This window comes from the organism of the source record quoted next, unplaced genomic scaffold, assembly GCF_019419815.1.
Source record: "Pyrus x bretschneideri cultivar Hongxiangsu unplaced genomic scaffold, Pyrus_bretschneideri_v1 Contig9, whole genome shotgun sequence".
In the NCBI taxonomy this organism is placed as follows: Eukaryota; Viridiplantae; Streptophyta; class Magnoliopsida; order Rosales; family Rosaceae; genus Pyrus; species Pyrus x bretschneideri.
The window spans coordinates 4,458,858-4,471,388 of record NW_025999831.1 but is presented as its reverse complement, the minus strand read 5'-3'; the positions used below and the strand labels follow the sequence as shown (position 1 = coordinate 4,471,388).

Here is a 12,531-nt window from a genome sequence, read left to right as displayed (position 1 = left end):
TAACGAATTGTATATTAAAATAATCCATTGAATAAAAAGTTATTGAAAAGAAAAATATAAATTCAAAGTTTTGATTACCTTAAGTACAATCTTTAAAACCATATGATAGTTGGTTTAAACATTCAATAGAAATGGAGAGAATGAGAAGTTGGTTTAAACATTCGATAGAATTTGAGAGAGAGAAGTTGAAAGAAAAAAAGATTGCAAAGAGACTTGAGTTTTATAACTTTATATACATTTGGACAGATGGATTGGGAGTTAGAGAGATGGATTGGAAGTGAATTTGAAAAACAAGAAAATTCTAGTAACTGAAGGGCAGCTTTGTGTTTCAAACTCAACACCCCAAAGAAAAATGAAGCCAACATTTCCACTGAACTAACAAATGAATTATGATATTTCTTTTTTTTTTTTTTTTTTTTTTTTTTTTGTATTTATATATAAATTATAAGATATAAAATTATTTTGAGAGCCTTTTCGAAGTGGGGCCCTAACCGGGCGCCTGCTCTCAGGGTCGGCCCTGCCTCCAGCCACTGTATCTTGTACACCGTAGGGAACGCCTCCCAGCTACATTTCTCAAAACATCCATTTTACAAGATATAAATTTTTTATCGGATGCCCACCAGCTTGCATCCACATTAACCATAACGGAATCACACGGAGGAGGGGACCAAGAAGCATTAGGAGAAAAGCCAACCTACCCCCAGCCGATTCCCCCGATCTCACAACACGAGCATTGAAGAAAGATGTGGTAGCAGCAGAAATTGTGAGCAAAGTTTGGTGGGGAGATGGCAATTTGTGCTTAAAAATAGCATTGCACCGGGACTTCCAAATGTTCCAGCAAGTGAACGCAATCAAAGCCATGGAGTGCATCCGGTCCTCCCTACTCTCGGAGACCATTTCGTACATGTGTACCAACCAAACATGGAAGGAGCTTACAGAATCCCGACTGACACAATAACCCAAAGGGCCCCGAAACCAGACCCGTTCAACCCACGAACATAATAATAAGGCATGTTCAATCGATTCCTCATGGAGATTACAAAAAGGGCAAAGAGGAGATGCGCCACATCGCCTGCGAAAGACCTCAATCTTTGTGGCAGTTGCCCTATTTAGAACCCGCCAAAGGAAGTGTTTTATCTTTGGGGGGACATCAACATCCCAGATAGCTTTCCACACCAAGGGATTGATAAGCATAGATGATGACGGTTGATAAGCATAGCTAATGTATTTACTTAGTACTGCATTAATTGACACTAGCACCATTTAACTTTTCAAAGGCATATACTCAAAATTCCAAAATTCAGGATCAAGGCAACGTTCAATTTGCAACAATTTCATAGAGCTTCAAGGTGTGTAAAGCTTGGGATCTAAATCAGAGTTAGCCGCCCACCCAACGCTGGCGTTAATTGCTCTTAATCGTTGAACAAGATATCTCTGATTTTTCGAACGGATACAGTGGATATGTTTATGAATGCTTTAAAATGTTTTAAGGCATGAACAAAATCTGTTGAGCAGTAACCGAACCACCAGCACGTCAGTTCTGAAATCCTGTACACCATCAAGAGTGCGATATATACTTCCAAACTTCAACAAAATTCGAAGAAACAGGTGAATGCATAACTCTTCATATGCTTTCACCAGAGACTCCCACCAATCCAATAATTATGCCCTGGTAAGTTTCAGCAAGCATAAGCCACATATGCAGGTTATCATTTACCCTTCATCCGTTTTCAGAAACACATACCCAAGAATTTCAAATTTGATTAGAACAGTAAAACCTCGGTTAAAGAAGATACAGCTTAAAGTTTGATAACGAAGTCAAACTGGGAAGTTTTCAGGATCACGACGATAAGCCATTTTAAACTGAACTACTATGAACTTGGAAGTGCCAATTGGTTGTGTATGGTGGAGATGCACTCATGAACTCATAATCAACAAGATAAAGATAAACTTTTCACATTAAAAGAGAGAGGGAATAAACAGAAAATGCATTACATTATATAGAAAATTATTATATCACTTCGATATAAAAATAAACTGATCTAGCATCTACGCAGAACATGAACAATTAATACGTCCAGAAGTACCCACACTTACACTAATCCGGTAGCTAAAAACTTTTTGCTGTATTTAACTCGTATGTGCCTTCTTGTTTTGTAACGCTAAGAAAATCTCCGCAAGTGAAAGAAACAGGAAGAAGTATGTTAGTATCAACTATCAACTTAAGAATAATGAACAATGCAGAAAGAACCATAACAGAAAAGGCAATGAATAGCTTAATTCTTGGAATGAATTTCATTCTTCAAATCCTCCAACACTTGAGGACCACTAGGATGACGATTTACATAAGAAGTCATAAAACTTTTATCTGAGCAAGAAACAATAGTGCTCAAGCAAAGCCGAGGATCAACTGTTCCATGATCTTTGAGCCAATTGTACATCAGTATTCTAAGCTGGACACTTTCGATCTTATGGGAAAGATATCTTGGGAAGGTCACCAAAGTCGATATGGGGTAACCCAATCGATTTACAAGAAAATCAATCTTCTCTTTGATGATATCCTTTGTCTGGTTAAGAATTTGAGGGCTTATTTTAATCATTGTACAGACATCCTCTGGACTCAAACCAGCTTTAACAATACAATCAAATCTTTCCTGAAGCTCCTCTCCCTTGCCTCGAAATGCTTTCAGTGCTTCTTTGATATTGTCTGAGTTGTCTACAAATCCTACATCAAACAAAAACTTAATCTTTTGTGTCTTTGATCTAAGGTCATCTCCCGAGTCTGGAAATGGCTGAACTCTTTTACCCAAAACCCAATTCTTCAGTTCTTGTGGGTTCTCCTGGATGTATATACACAATCTTTTCTTCCCGGTGTTCAAGTTAGTGAGTAAGCTGACGGTTTTTTTCAAAGAACAAGAACCAAGAAGCAGGGTGTGGGTAAGGACAAACTTCCCAATATCTGCAACCTTCATGTCAATTTCATTCAGGAACAAAATGCATTGTCTCAAATTTGAAACAAATTTCACAACTGGAATCTGTGGAAATTGCAGAAATATTAAGCATAGGTGGCTTTTTGTGGATCCAAATTTCAGAAAGAACCCAATTAGTGAAAGCGTCCTTTCACCTGAACCGTCAAACAAAATATCTGGGTGCTGGCCAATCAATTGACCCAACTGTTCGTTGCTGCAACCCATCTCACTAAACAAACTTAGAACTTCAAGCATCCGGTGAAAATTATGAGAATTATCAGTAGACAGATTCCCCTCAATCCAATTGGTTTCAAATCCAAAACTCTGTAATTTTTCCAATACCTTAACAAATTCAACATTTACATCCCCAATTACAAGACAAGGAGTAGCAACTATAAACTTAACAAAACTAGATTGGCTAAGACCTAGTTCTTCATAAGCTTTAAGTTTCGATGTCAAAACCTCAAAATCATATCGAAAGACTTCTGTCGATTCCTTGTAAATCTTTCCTATCTTACTGCGCGCAATCCCATAATGACATAGTACAGTATAATTGTGCACCAATAACTTATCATCGGTCAAAAACGTCAAACTGCGTGGAAGAAGCGGAGAATACTCAGAAGGCTTCAAACCCAAGCTCTCAAAGAAAGGCTCAAATTCGTTAATAGGGTGGTAACGCAAGAACCGCGCAATTGCTCGCCCAATTTCTTTCTGATTATTCTTTGTGGCAGGAATTTCTTTTTCAATGTCAACCTGTTTCAGAAGCTTGTCCAGAAACAGAGGCGAGTTCTTACTCATATTCTCTGCATCCGTGAACTGCAACCCTCTAGTACCGTGCAAATAATCCAACAATGCATCTTCAGCTTCTTTGCGAATGGAACAAGAAATTCGTCCAGCATTTTTTCCCTTACCACTCGAAGCTTTATACGAATTTTCAGAATCCTCAATTTCAGAAGCTCCATTGGTTCGGTACATTCTAAAGATTGGGGCATTGCAGACATACCCAATCGGATGAAATGGGATTGGTGATGATCCAACACGGTTTTTGAACAAATTCGAAGAAACCCAGTTGAGAAGAGATGCTAATCTGAGTTTCTGCAAATGGGTCATGGCAAATTTGAAGAGATTCCAACCCTAGTGATTGCTAGAGAGCATAAAACGCCCAGATTTCCAGGTAAACACAAATAAATATGGAGTCTTTGGATGAAGTATTACCTTAGGATTTGACGAACAGTCAGGCATGTGCTCAATACTCTGCAAGATTTTGCAGGAGCTTCGGTAGCGATGCCGATGAGCTGTTATCTGACCCGAAGGGTTTTAGCACTTTTTGGTTGCAGGGTTAGGGATCAGAGTAGGGTTTTAGGCAAGTTGAGTCCAATAGTGGGGGCACTCTTGTCTTTAAAGCTAGGAGCTCAATTACTAATTAAGCCTATTCAAAGAATTGTTATTAGTGCTTCAAAATTTTTATTCTACACTCTAAACTTTCTATATTTAGAAAGAAAAATACAGTTATGAGGAGTGTAAAATGAGATTTTTGAAGTGCTAATAACACTTCCCCATTCAAAAGGTGGGTCAATTTCTTTTGAGTAGGGTCACCATTTTAAGCATAAACGAGGGAGGGGCAATGGACATTGAGTGGGTTGGTCAGGTTGGAGTTCAACAGCCAATCTAATAGGCTTCGATTGATATTATTGAAACTCATTTTCACGCAAGAATATGGGCAAACTCACCCACCCAAACAAACCAACCCAATGAATTTCGATTGGTTGATCAAACTGGTCAGTAAACCCAATAAAGTGCTCACCCCTAGCCGAAACTTTATATTTTTTCAGTTTGCTTTTACACTCGTATTTCTTTATAAAGTTGGTGTTAGCGAAACCACATTGTGTAGATCAATCGAAACCATCTCTTTAATCGAAATGGGGTTTCCAATATAAATAGGTCTCGTTTAGATGTGACATTCAAAATGTGATCTTCATAACATCTTCATTACAATAAAAACCGTAATATTATCATCATTCTAAGAGTGCGTCACCCGTTAGTAACTTAATGATGATTGGCGGAGGCCAGGAGGCTGGGATTACCGTAATTTGAAAAATCCTTCTGCAACCAGCCCTAATGAGCGGACTGCTACTATTGATTCTGAGTAGCACAACAATTTTCATATTCCAGAACTACAAGTTTACAACCACCATCCTGCGTATGATCCACATCTTCCAAACCAATGCAACAAGTTTAAAAACAAATTTTATGGTCAAACTTTTTTTCTCGAGTAAAAATCTCGAATGGTTTTATTCTTTCTAATTCCTCGAACGCTCCTGATATGTATTTTCTGTCACAAAACCAGAGACGATGACAGGCAACATACCATCAATTGATCTTTCTTTTTTTTTTTTTTTTTTTTCTGGAGATTTTGCTTTGTTACAAACTTACACGAACGTTGTCACGTTGTACAAGGGCTTCGAGCTATGGCAGCAATAAAAACAACTCCATCAACTTCACACAGAACTACTAGGGTGTCAATCCATCGATTCAAACCATGAAAGCCTGCACCTGTATTCATATGAACTTCACTAGCCTACGAAGCTAATATCCGTAAACTTAATAAACAATAATCAATCCCAAACACAACACTAGTGTATCGGTTTCTTGGTTTTATGCAGACACCATCACAAATCAAACCATTCTATCCTGGCAAGTTATATCAAGCATGACACAAGCCGCTTGTGCAAGTTCTTGTTTCACCTTGTCATCAGTTTGATGAGGGCAGTTGAAGGCCACGAGTTTTGATGATAAAATAATAGCTGTTATAGTATTCTGATAACGGCTGAAAGTCATTCAAACTTACATGTTACTTCTAAAGTTAACCTCATGCAGGAAAACCTAACTAAGATGACTCTGGTAATATAACTGCGAAATAAGGAGATACGTTTTCAGGGTTATGAGGACAGTTTCCCTTCCACAATGAATGTAAAAGTAAAAATTTACTATGCTGAAGTGGAGATGCAATCATGACTAACTAATTTCATAGTATCTGTTCGTATTTGTCATCTCACCGCAAACTGTAATCCTACTGAAACCTCAGCATGTTAATGAAAAACTAACATAGCATCAACATGGTGATAATCAACAGTGGAGAACCATTTTTAAGAGAGCAGTGAAAATTTTATTGATCCAAATGAATTTTATTCTTCAAATCCTCCCACACTTGAGGACCATTAGGATGGCGATTTACATACTTCCTTATAAAACATGCATCTGAACAAGAAACAACAGTGCTCAAAGCATACCTAGGATCTGCCGTTCCTTGATCTTTGAGCCAATTGTACATAAACACCCTATGCTTGACCCTTTTAATTCCATATGTAAGAAATCTTGGGAAGGTCAGCACAGTTGATAACGGATAACGCAAATGATTTACAAGAAAATCAATCTTCATTTCAATAACAGCCTTGACTGGCTAAGAATTAGAGGGTATGCTTTAATCATTTTGCAGACAGCCTTGCGATCCAAACCAGCTTCCACAATACAATCAAATCTTTCCTGAAACTCCCATGCATTGCCTTGAAATGCCTTTTGAGCTACTTTCATTTTGTTTGAGTTCTCTACAAATCCTATGTCTAACAAGAACATAGTCTTCTCTGTCATTGATCTACGGTTCTCTAATGGCCTAAGTCTTTTACCTAAAACCCAATTCTTCAATTCTTGAGGGTTCTCCTGTATGTATCTACACAGGCTCTTCTTTCCAACTTTCAAGTGAAGAAGTAAGGTGTTAGTTTTCTTCAAAGCACATGAACCCAGTAGCAAGGGGTGGGAACGAATCAACTTTCCAATCTCTACAATCTTCATGTCAATCTCATTCAGGAACAAAATGCATTGTCTCAAATTTGAAACAAATTTCACAACTGGAATCTGTGGAAATTGCAGAAATATTGAGCATAGCTGGCTTTTTGTGGATCCAAATTTCAGTAAGAACCCAATAACTGAAAACATCTTTTCCCCAGAGCCCTCAAATAAAATACTGTGGGTGTTGGCCAATTAATTCACCCAACTGTTTGTCGCTGCAAACCATCTTACTCAGAAAACTTAGAGCTTCAAGCAACCGGCTCCAATTATAAGAATTTTCTTCGGATAAGTTCCCTATAATCCAACTGGTTTCGAATCCAACAGACTTCAGTTTTTCCAACACCTTAAACAACGTAGTATTGACGACCCCACTTAAAAGATTAGGACTAGCAACAGCAAGCTTAATCAAATCAGACTGGCTGAGACCTAGTTCTTCATAAGCTTGAAGCTTTGATCGTAACACCCCAACATGGTATTGAAAGATTTCAGTAGCTTCCTTATAAATCTTTCCTATCTTATTACGACCAACCCCATAATTACACAAAACAGCATAATTATGAAGCAACAAGCCATCGTCGATCAAGAACATCAAATTGCGAGGAAGAAGAGGACCATACTCGGAAGGTTTCAACCCCAAGCTCTCAAAGAAAGGTTCGAATTCATTAATAGGGTGGTAACGCAAGAAACGAGCAATTGAACCCCCAAATCCCTTTTCATTACCAGCACATTTTACAAGCTTCCTGAGAAAATGTGGGGAGTTTTTACTCATATTCTCTGCATCCGCAAACTGTAAGAATCTAGTAAAATACAAATAATCGAATAATGCAGTTTCCGCTTCTTTTCTAATGGCACGAGAAATTTGAGCATCACTTTTGCCATTAGCAATGGCAGTCGAAGTTGTATCCCATTTTTCACAACTTTGAGTCACAGAATCCCTTCTAGTTGTGTAAAACCTAGGGTTTTGGACAGTGGGGAAATACCCAATTGGGTGAATTGGGGTTCTTGTCGATCTAAGGTGGTTCTTATCAAAATTTGAAGAAACCAATTTGAGAATAGATGCCGTTCTGAGTTTGTGCAAATGGGTCATGACCAATTTGATGAGATTCCTAGCCTAGTAATTTCTACAGAAGCTCAAATACCAAGATTCTGCTGAATAAAATGGAAACATCAAGTCTTTCGGGACGAAAGGGTTACCTTGGAAGGGGGGGATTTAAGCTCGCTAATCGGCGAGATTTAGCGCTCCGGCTGCAGAGTTTGTCAAACTGCTGCTGCTGATTGAGTGGCACATCGCCGCCAGAAATGGTTATTTTAGTGCCATCCAAATGCAGAAACGGTCCGACAAGGTGGGGTGAGCTTGAGAGACTGTCTGAGTGAATATGTGACACTCAGACACTCAGTTTAAGAATCGTTGATCTACTGATATTCACCATACGAGACAGTTTAAGAATCGTGAGCTTGAAGCTTGAAGCTTGAGAGGCTGTTTACTTATTAAAGACTTGTTTGAAAATGCTTTTAAGATAGGAAATTATTAAATGAAACTACAAGGATAAAAAATGAATCAACTTGGTCGACAAATTAGGCTAAAGTAAAAGAATAATGAAACTACAGGGACACGAAAATATAATAAGAAAACGACTAGGACGGAAGTGAAAATTGAACTACAAGGATGCTATAAGTGTAATATGGCTTAATCCATTTCCCAAAGTACACGTGTCACCTTAGAATTGCCAGTTATGACGATGGAAAAAAGAGGACTTCACTAGAAAACATTACAAATTGTTGTAATTTTGTTTCTTGGAATTGCTATGCGAAAAGGAAAAGTATGGATTGTAAATTTATTGAGGGCTCGTTTACTAATCCGTAATTAAAATGAAATGAATTAAATTGATGATGAATTAGATTGATGAGGAATTGAAATAAGGTGGAATCAGAATCAGATTCCTATTAAAACTGTTTACTAAAATTTCTTGGAATCGAAGTAGGAATCATATTTATTTATATAGTTGTTTACTTAAATGCATGAATTGGAATGAAAACTATGTAATTACTAAATTGCCCATATCCAAGTCTATAGTTTTTATATTTTTGATAATTTTTTTTTTTCAAAAAACTGAAAAAGCTTAAAAAAATTTGTACGGTTTATCAAATTTTTTCCCCAGATCCTTATCCCTAAATTATTTTCTTTCTCCTGAAGCCCAAACTACACCCCATCGCCTAATTCTTTTCAGCCATCCCCCAACTCTTTTCAGCCTCCCCATCTTTTGATTCTTCCCTTCTTCTTCTTGCTCCCTTCTGATTCTTCTTCTTGTTTTCTTCATATTCTTCTTCCTCATCCACCAATTGTTTTTTTCTTTCTCGTGAAGACCGCACCGCACCCCATTCCCCAATTCTTTTCAGCTTCCCCATCTCTTTTCTCCATCTTCTTCTTCTTCTTCCCTTCTGATTTTTTCTTCTTCTTTGGTATTGGTCACTGCGCGCAGAGACACAGAGAAGCAGATAGAGGTGGAAGGGAGACGAGATAAGGGTATTTTGGGTAGAAGAAAGGGACTCCGGATAGAGGCTTTTTCCCGGAATTCAAATCCTATCTATTGTTTGGGAGACTGGTTCCGGGTATATTAGGAGTCTGATTCCCAATATTAGATGGGTCCCACGTACATTTCATTCCCTCAAGTGTTGGTAAACACTTGAATAACCAGGGAGGAGTGCAATTCTCATTCCTCTTGTCCCACTCCCCTCACGTAAACGCATGAAAGTAATGGAAGCAAGATTAATAAAATAGCCTACAAGATTTATTTATTTTTTTTAAATTTGTTATTACTAAGAGGAGGTAAAGAATAACGAAACTTAAATAAAAAAATAAAAAATATATTCTTATTGAGTCTTTTATCGCACCAAAAAGTTTGACGTTGTGTTCAACTATAGTCCTAATCGATTCCGCACAGGAAAAATATTCACAGTACAAAATTTCTATGATTACATGGAAGCATGAGAACTTGATGGTAACCATAAGCCATCGCAACAAACTTTATGAAACAAGAAACAAGAGTCATTTTATAGGAACATATCCTTTAAATGGAATATGATCAATGTATGAGTGCCGGTTAATTGATTGTAGTCTTCTTGATTCTGCCAAGGGACTCTACCTTTTTAGGACTTAGAAACCGTATGAGTTCCGTTGTTGTGTGGAAGAATGACAGACTAATTATCTTTTCAGTGCTAATTTATCTTGGAGGGAAAACTGGTATTCCCAGAACCTTCAGCAGTTGAAACCTGATCAGTATCGTCCATACTATTTGATGGGGCAGCTTCTTGGCACGTGACATCGCCGTTCTGAGTCTTCAACAGGTTACTACTTGTCTGTTGTTGCAGATCAAACATCTTCTTGAGCTTCTCCCCTTGTTCTTCAATTCGTAACTGTAACTTTTGTTGAATCAGCATATAGGAATAGTTGAATGAATTTGTTATGAAATTGGAGGATTAAGAATGATTTACTAATGCTACTAAAATTATTTCGAAGTAATATAATTGGATCTCATGAATGTATACCTCTAACTGTACGCGAAGACGGGGCTGAACATCTAATTGCAGTTGGAGTGCCTCTTTGAGTTGCAAGCCACTGCCAGAAAAGTTCACATCATAGGGTAATACAACAGGTTACGTTTTCAGATCGAGCTGGGGCTTAAGATTCAAAGTAGTTCTTTTCTCAGATTTTCCTTGCAACACAAGAAAAGTACTCAGATCAAAACTAATGATAAAACAAGCCACGCCAATGGATCATTAAACTTTATAGAAGTAAAAGTCTTATTCACTAGGAACGGATGTATGATTTAAACAATTTGATATTTACCTTCTGCAGGGTCTAGTAGATATTTTGCAATTCGATATTTCTACAAGAAGAGTAAAAAGATGAGAGGAAAATAAATCACACTTTAGAAAAGGAAAAAAGAAAGAATTTTTTTAATGGATTCCTTTAAACCTGCAGATGACTTTTAACATGAAACATGGTTAATCCATCATCTTAGTATTGCCTTCGGTGTTGCTTCTACAATGAATCAACAGATAAAGAAACATATCATTATTTGATCATAGTGAACTGCACCAATTTTTACCAAGTTAGTTACTTTCAGCACCCCCAAGACGATTTATACACTCCACAAACTTCTCGTGAAGATCCTGAGTCGTGTTAGTGTGAATTGAAAAATAGCTCAGTAAATTGATATTTTTGGAAGAAAAGAATGTTAGTTATACCCTTAAGCTATATATTAGGACTAACTCAATATCAACCTAACCACTAACCTGTGGAAGACATCATCTCAGGAACTAGGGCAAGGAACTTAAGTTCTTCAACAACTCTGCACTAACCGAAAGCAAGCTCACTCAATGGGGCTAGAGTATTTTTGTAAACTTGCGTGTTTAATGAGACTGTAGGGACTTCAGTTATATAGCGTATGCGATGGTCTTTGATTAGGAGTCCTCCCATCAAGAAAACCTTATCAAAGATAAACCATATCACCGAAAATCACTTATGCATAAATCAGCTAGAAGAGTTCTAGTTTATCTAAGAACATTTCTGACTTGAATACCAAAGTAATACAACTCCTGGAAAGTCTACCACATGTGCTAATCCTAATCTCCTTGTCATCCCAAAAGACTTTGTACAAGTCACAAAGTGTTTGCTCTCAAATAGAACTTACATTCTCCCACTAGAACAAATACTTTGTAATGTTGTATAATCATACTTGAGTTGGGAAGAATCTGTATTGGCCATGAGACTAGCATTCGACACTCCTTAGTTTTCCAGTCTTTGTCATTGTTAAGCTTTTATGTGAACCATAGGGCAACACACTCATTTCACTAAAGAGTAATGTCCCCATAATTACTTACAGTAAAGCTTATCAACACATAAGACTCCAACAAGATATATGACATGTAAGACACTGCTGAATATGTATTAAATATGTCAAACATTTGGTCCGTTTCAGAATTGAAAACAATTCATGTGCTTCTATATGAAGCCCTCGGGTTGTCTAACACTGTATAATGAGTAAAAGCATAAAACATCATGCAAAACATACTCATGCATTATCATAGCTAGCAGCTGAACACTTTAAGGGAACTTAAACAACCTTTCAACATTGTTCTTTATTAGCTAAGAAAACTTCATCCTTAATACTCAAAACTTATGCTCCATAAAGTAACTGAAACTGAAAATAACATAAAAATTAAACCTGTTGCATGTCTTCCACTAATTCGCTGCATCAAAATCAGCCAAGACTCCCATTCTTGTGACATGCTTCTTGAAAACAATGGTGGGAATTGCTTTATTTAACGGATCATCAATCATGGATCTAGTCTCCAACTAATCAATTTTAACCAAACCAGCCATCACCTTATCTCGAGCAATGAGATACTTTATATCCAAGTTCTTTGTTGCATTAGACCTCTTATTATTCTTAGTAAAGGATATAGACAAAATATCTGTATAGGTCTCGATATAGAATCCATGACATGAAGTCCAAGTATAGAGTTCTTCAACCAAATAGCTTGATTCATTGTTTCACAAACTGATAAATACTCTACAACCATTGTTGATGCTGCCACGGTTCCTTGTTTCACACTTTTTCAGGAAACCACACCACATGCCATTAAGAAAACATAACCTATAGTTGATTTCATATCATCTGGACATCTTGCAAAATCTGAATCACTATATCCT

At 37.3% G+C, this 12,531-nt stretch overlaps 1 protein-coding gene and 1 pseudogene across 2 annotated transcripts; both read right to left on the bottom strand.

Moving 5' to 3' along the window:
- Window positions 1-1,236: 1,236 nt before the first annotated feature.
- LOC103940743 (transcription termination factor MTEF18, mitochondrial-like) lies at window positions 1,237-4,328 on the bottom strand. 2 transcript variants are annotated; one of them, XR_007255382.1, is made up of 3 exons: window positions 4,185-4,328; window positions 2,098-4,064; window positions 1,237-1,669 (listed from the first exon to the last, which is right to left on the bottom strand). XR_007255382.1 is itself a non-coding variant. In XM_009350912.3 (1 exon), the coding sequence occupies exon 1, from the start codon at window positions 4,077-4,079 to the stop codon at window positions 2,277-2,279; it is 1,803 nt and encodes a 600-aa protein (XP_009349187.2). In that variant the 5' UTR covers window positions 4,080-4,320; the 3' UTR covers window positions 1,237-2,276. The 2 variants fall into 2 exon arrangements, 1 of the variants encoding a protein (XP_009349187.2); XM_009350912.3 differs by having other exon boundaries at window positions 1,237-4,320.
- Window positions 4,329-6,112: 1,784 nt separating this feature from the next.
- LOC103964855 lies at window positions 6,113-8,343 on the bottom strand (annotated as a pseudogene).
- Between the last annotated feature and the right edge of the window lie 4,188 nt (window positions 8,344-12,531).

Bases quoted from the DNA above. Each gene is read 5' to 3' on its own strand.
- LOC103940743 (XM_009350912.3), bottom strand. From the start codon at position 4,079: ATGACCCATTTGCAGAAACTCAGATTAGCATCTCTTCTCAACTGGGTT.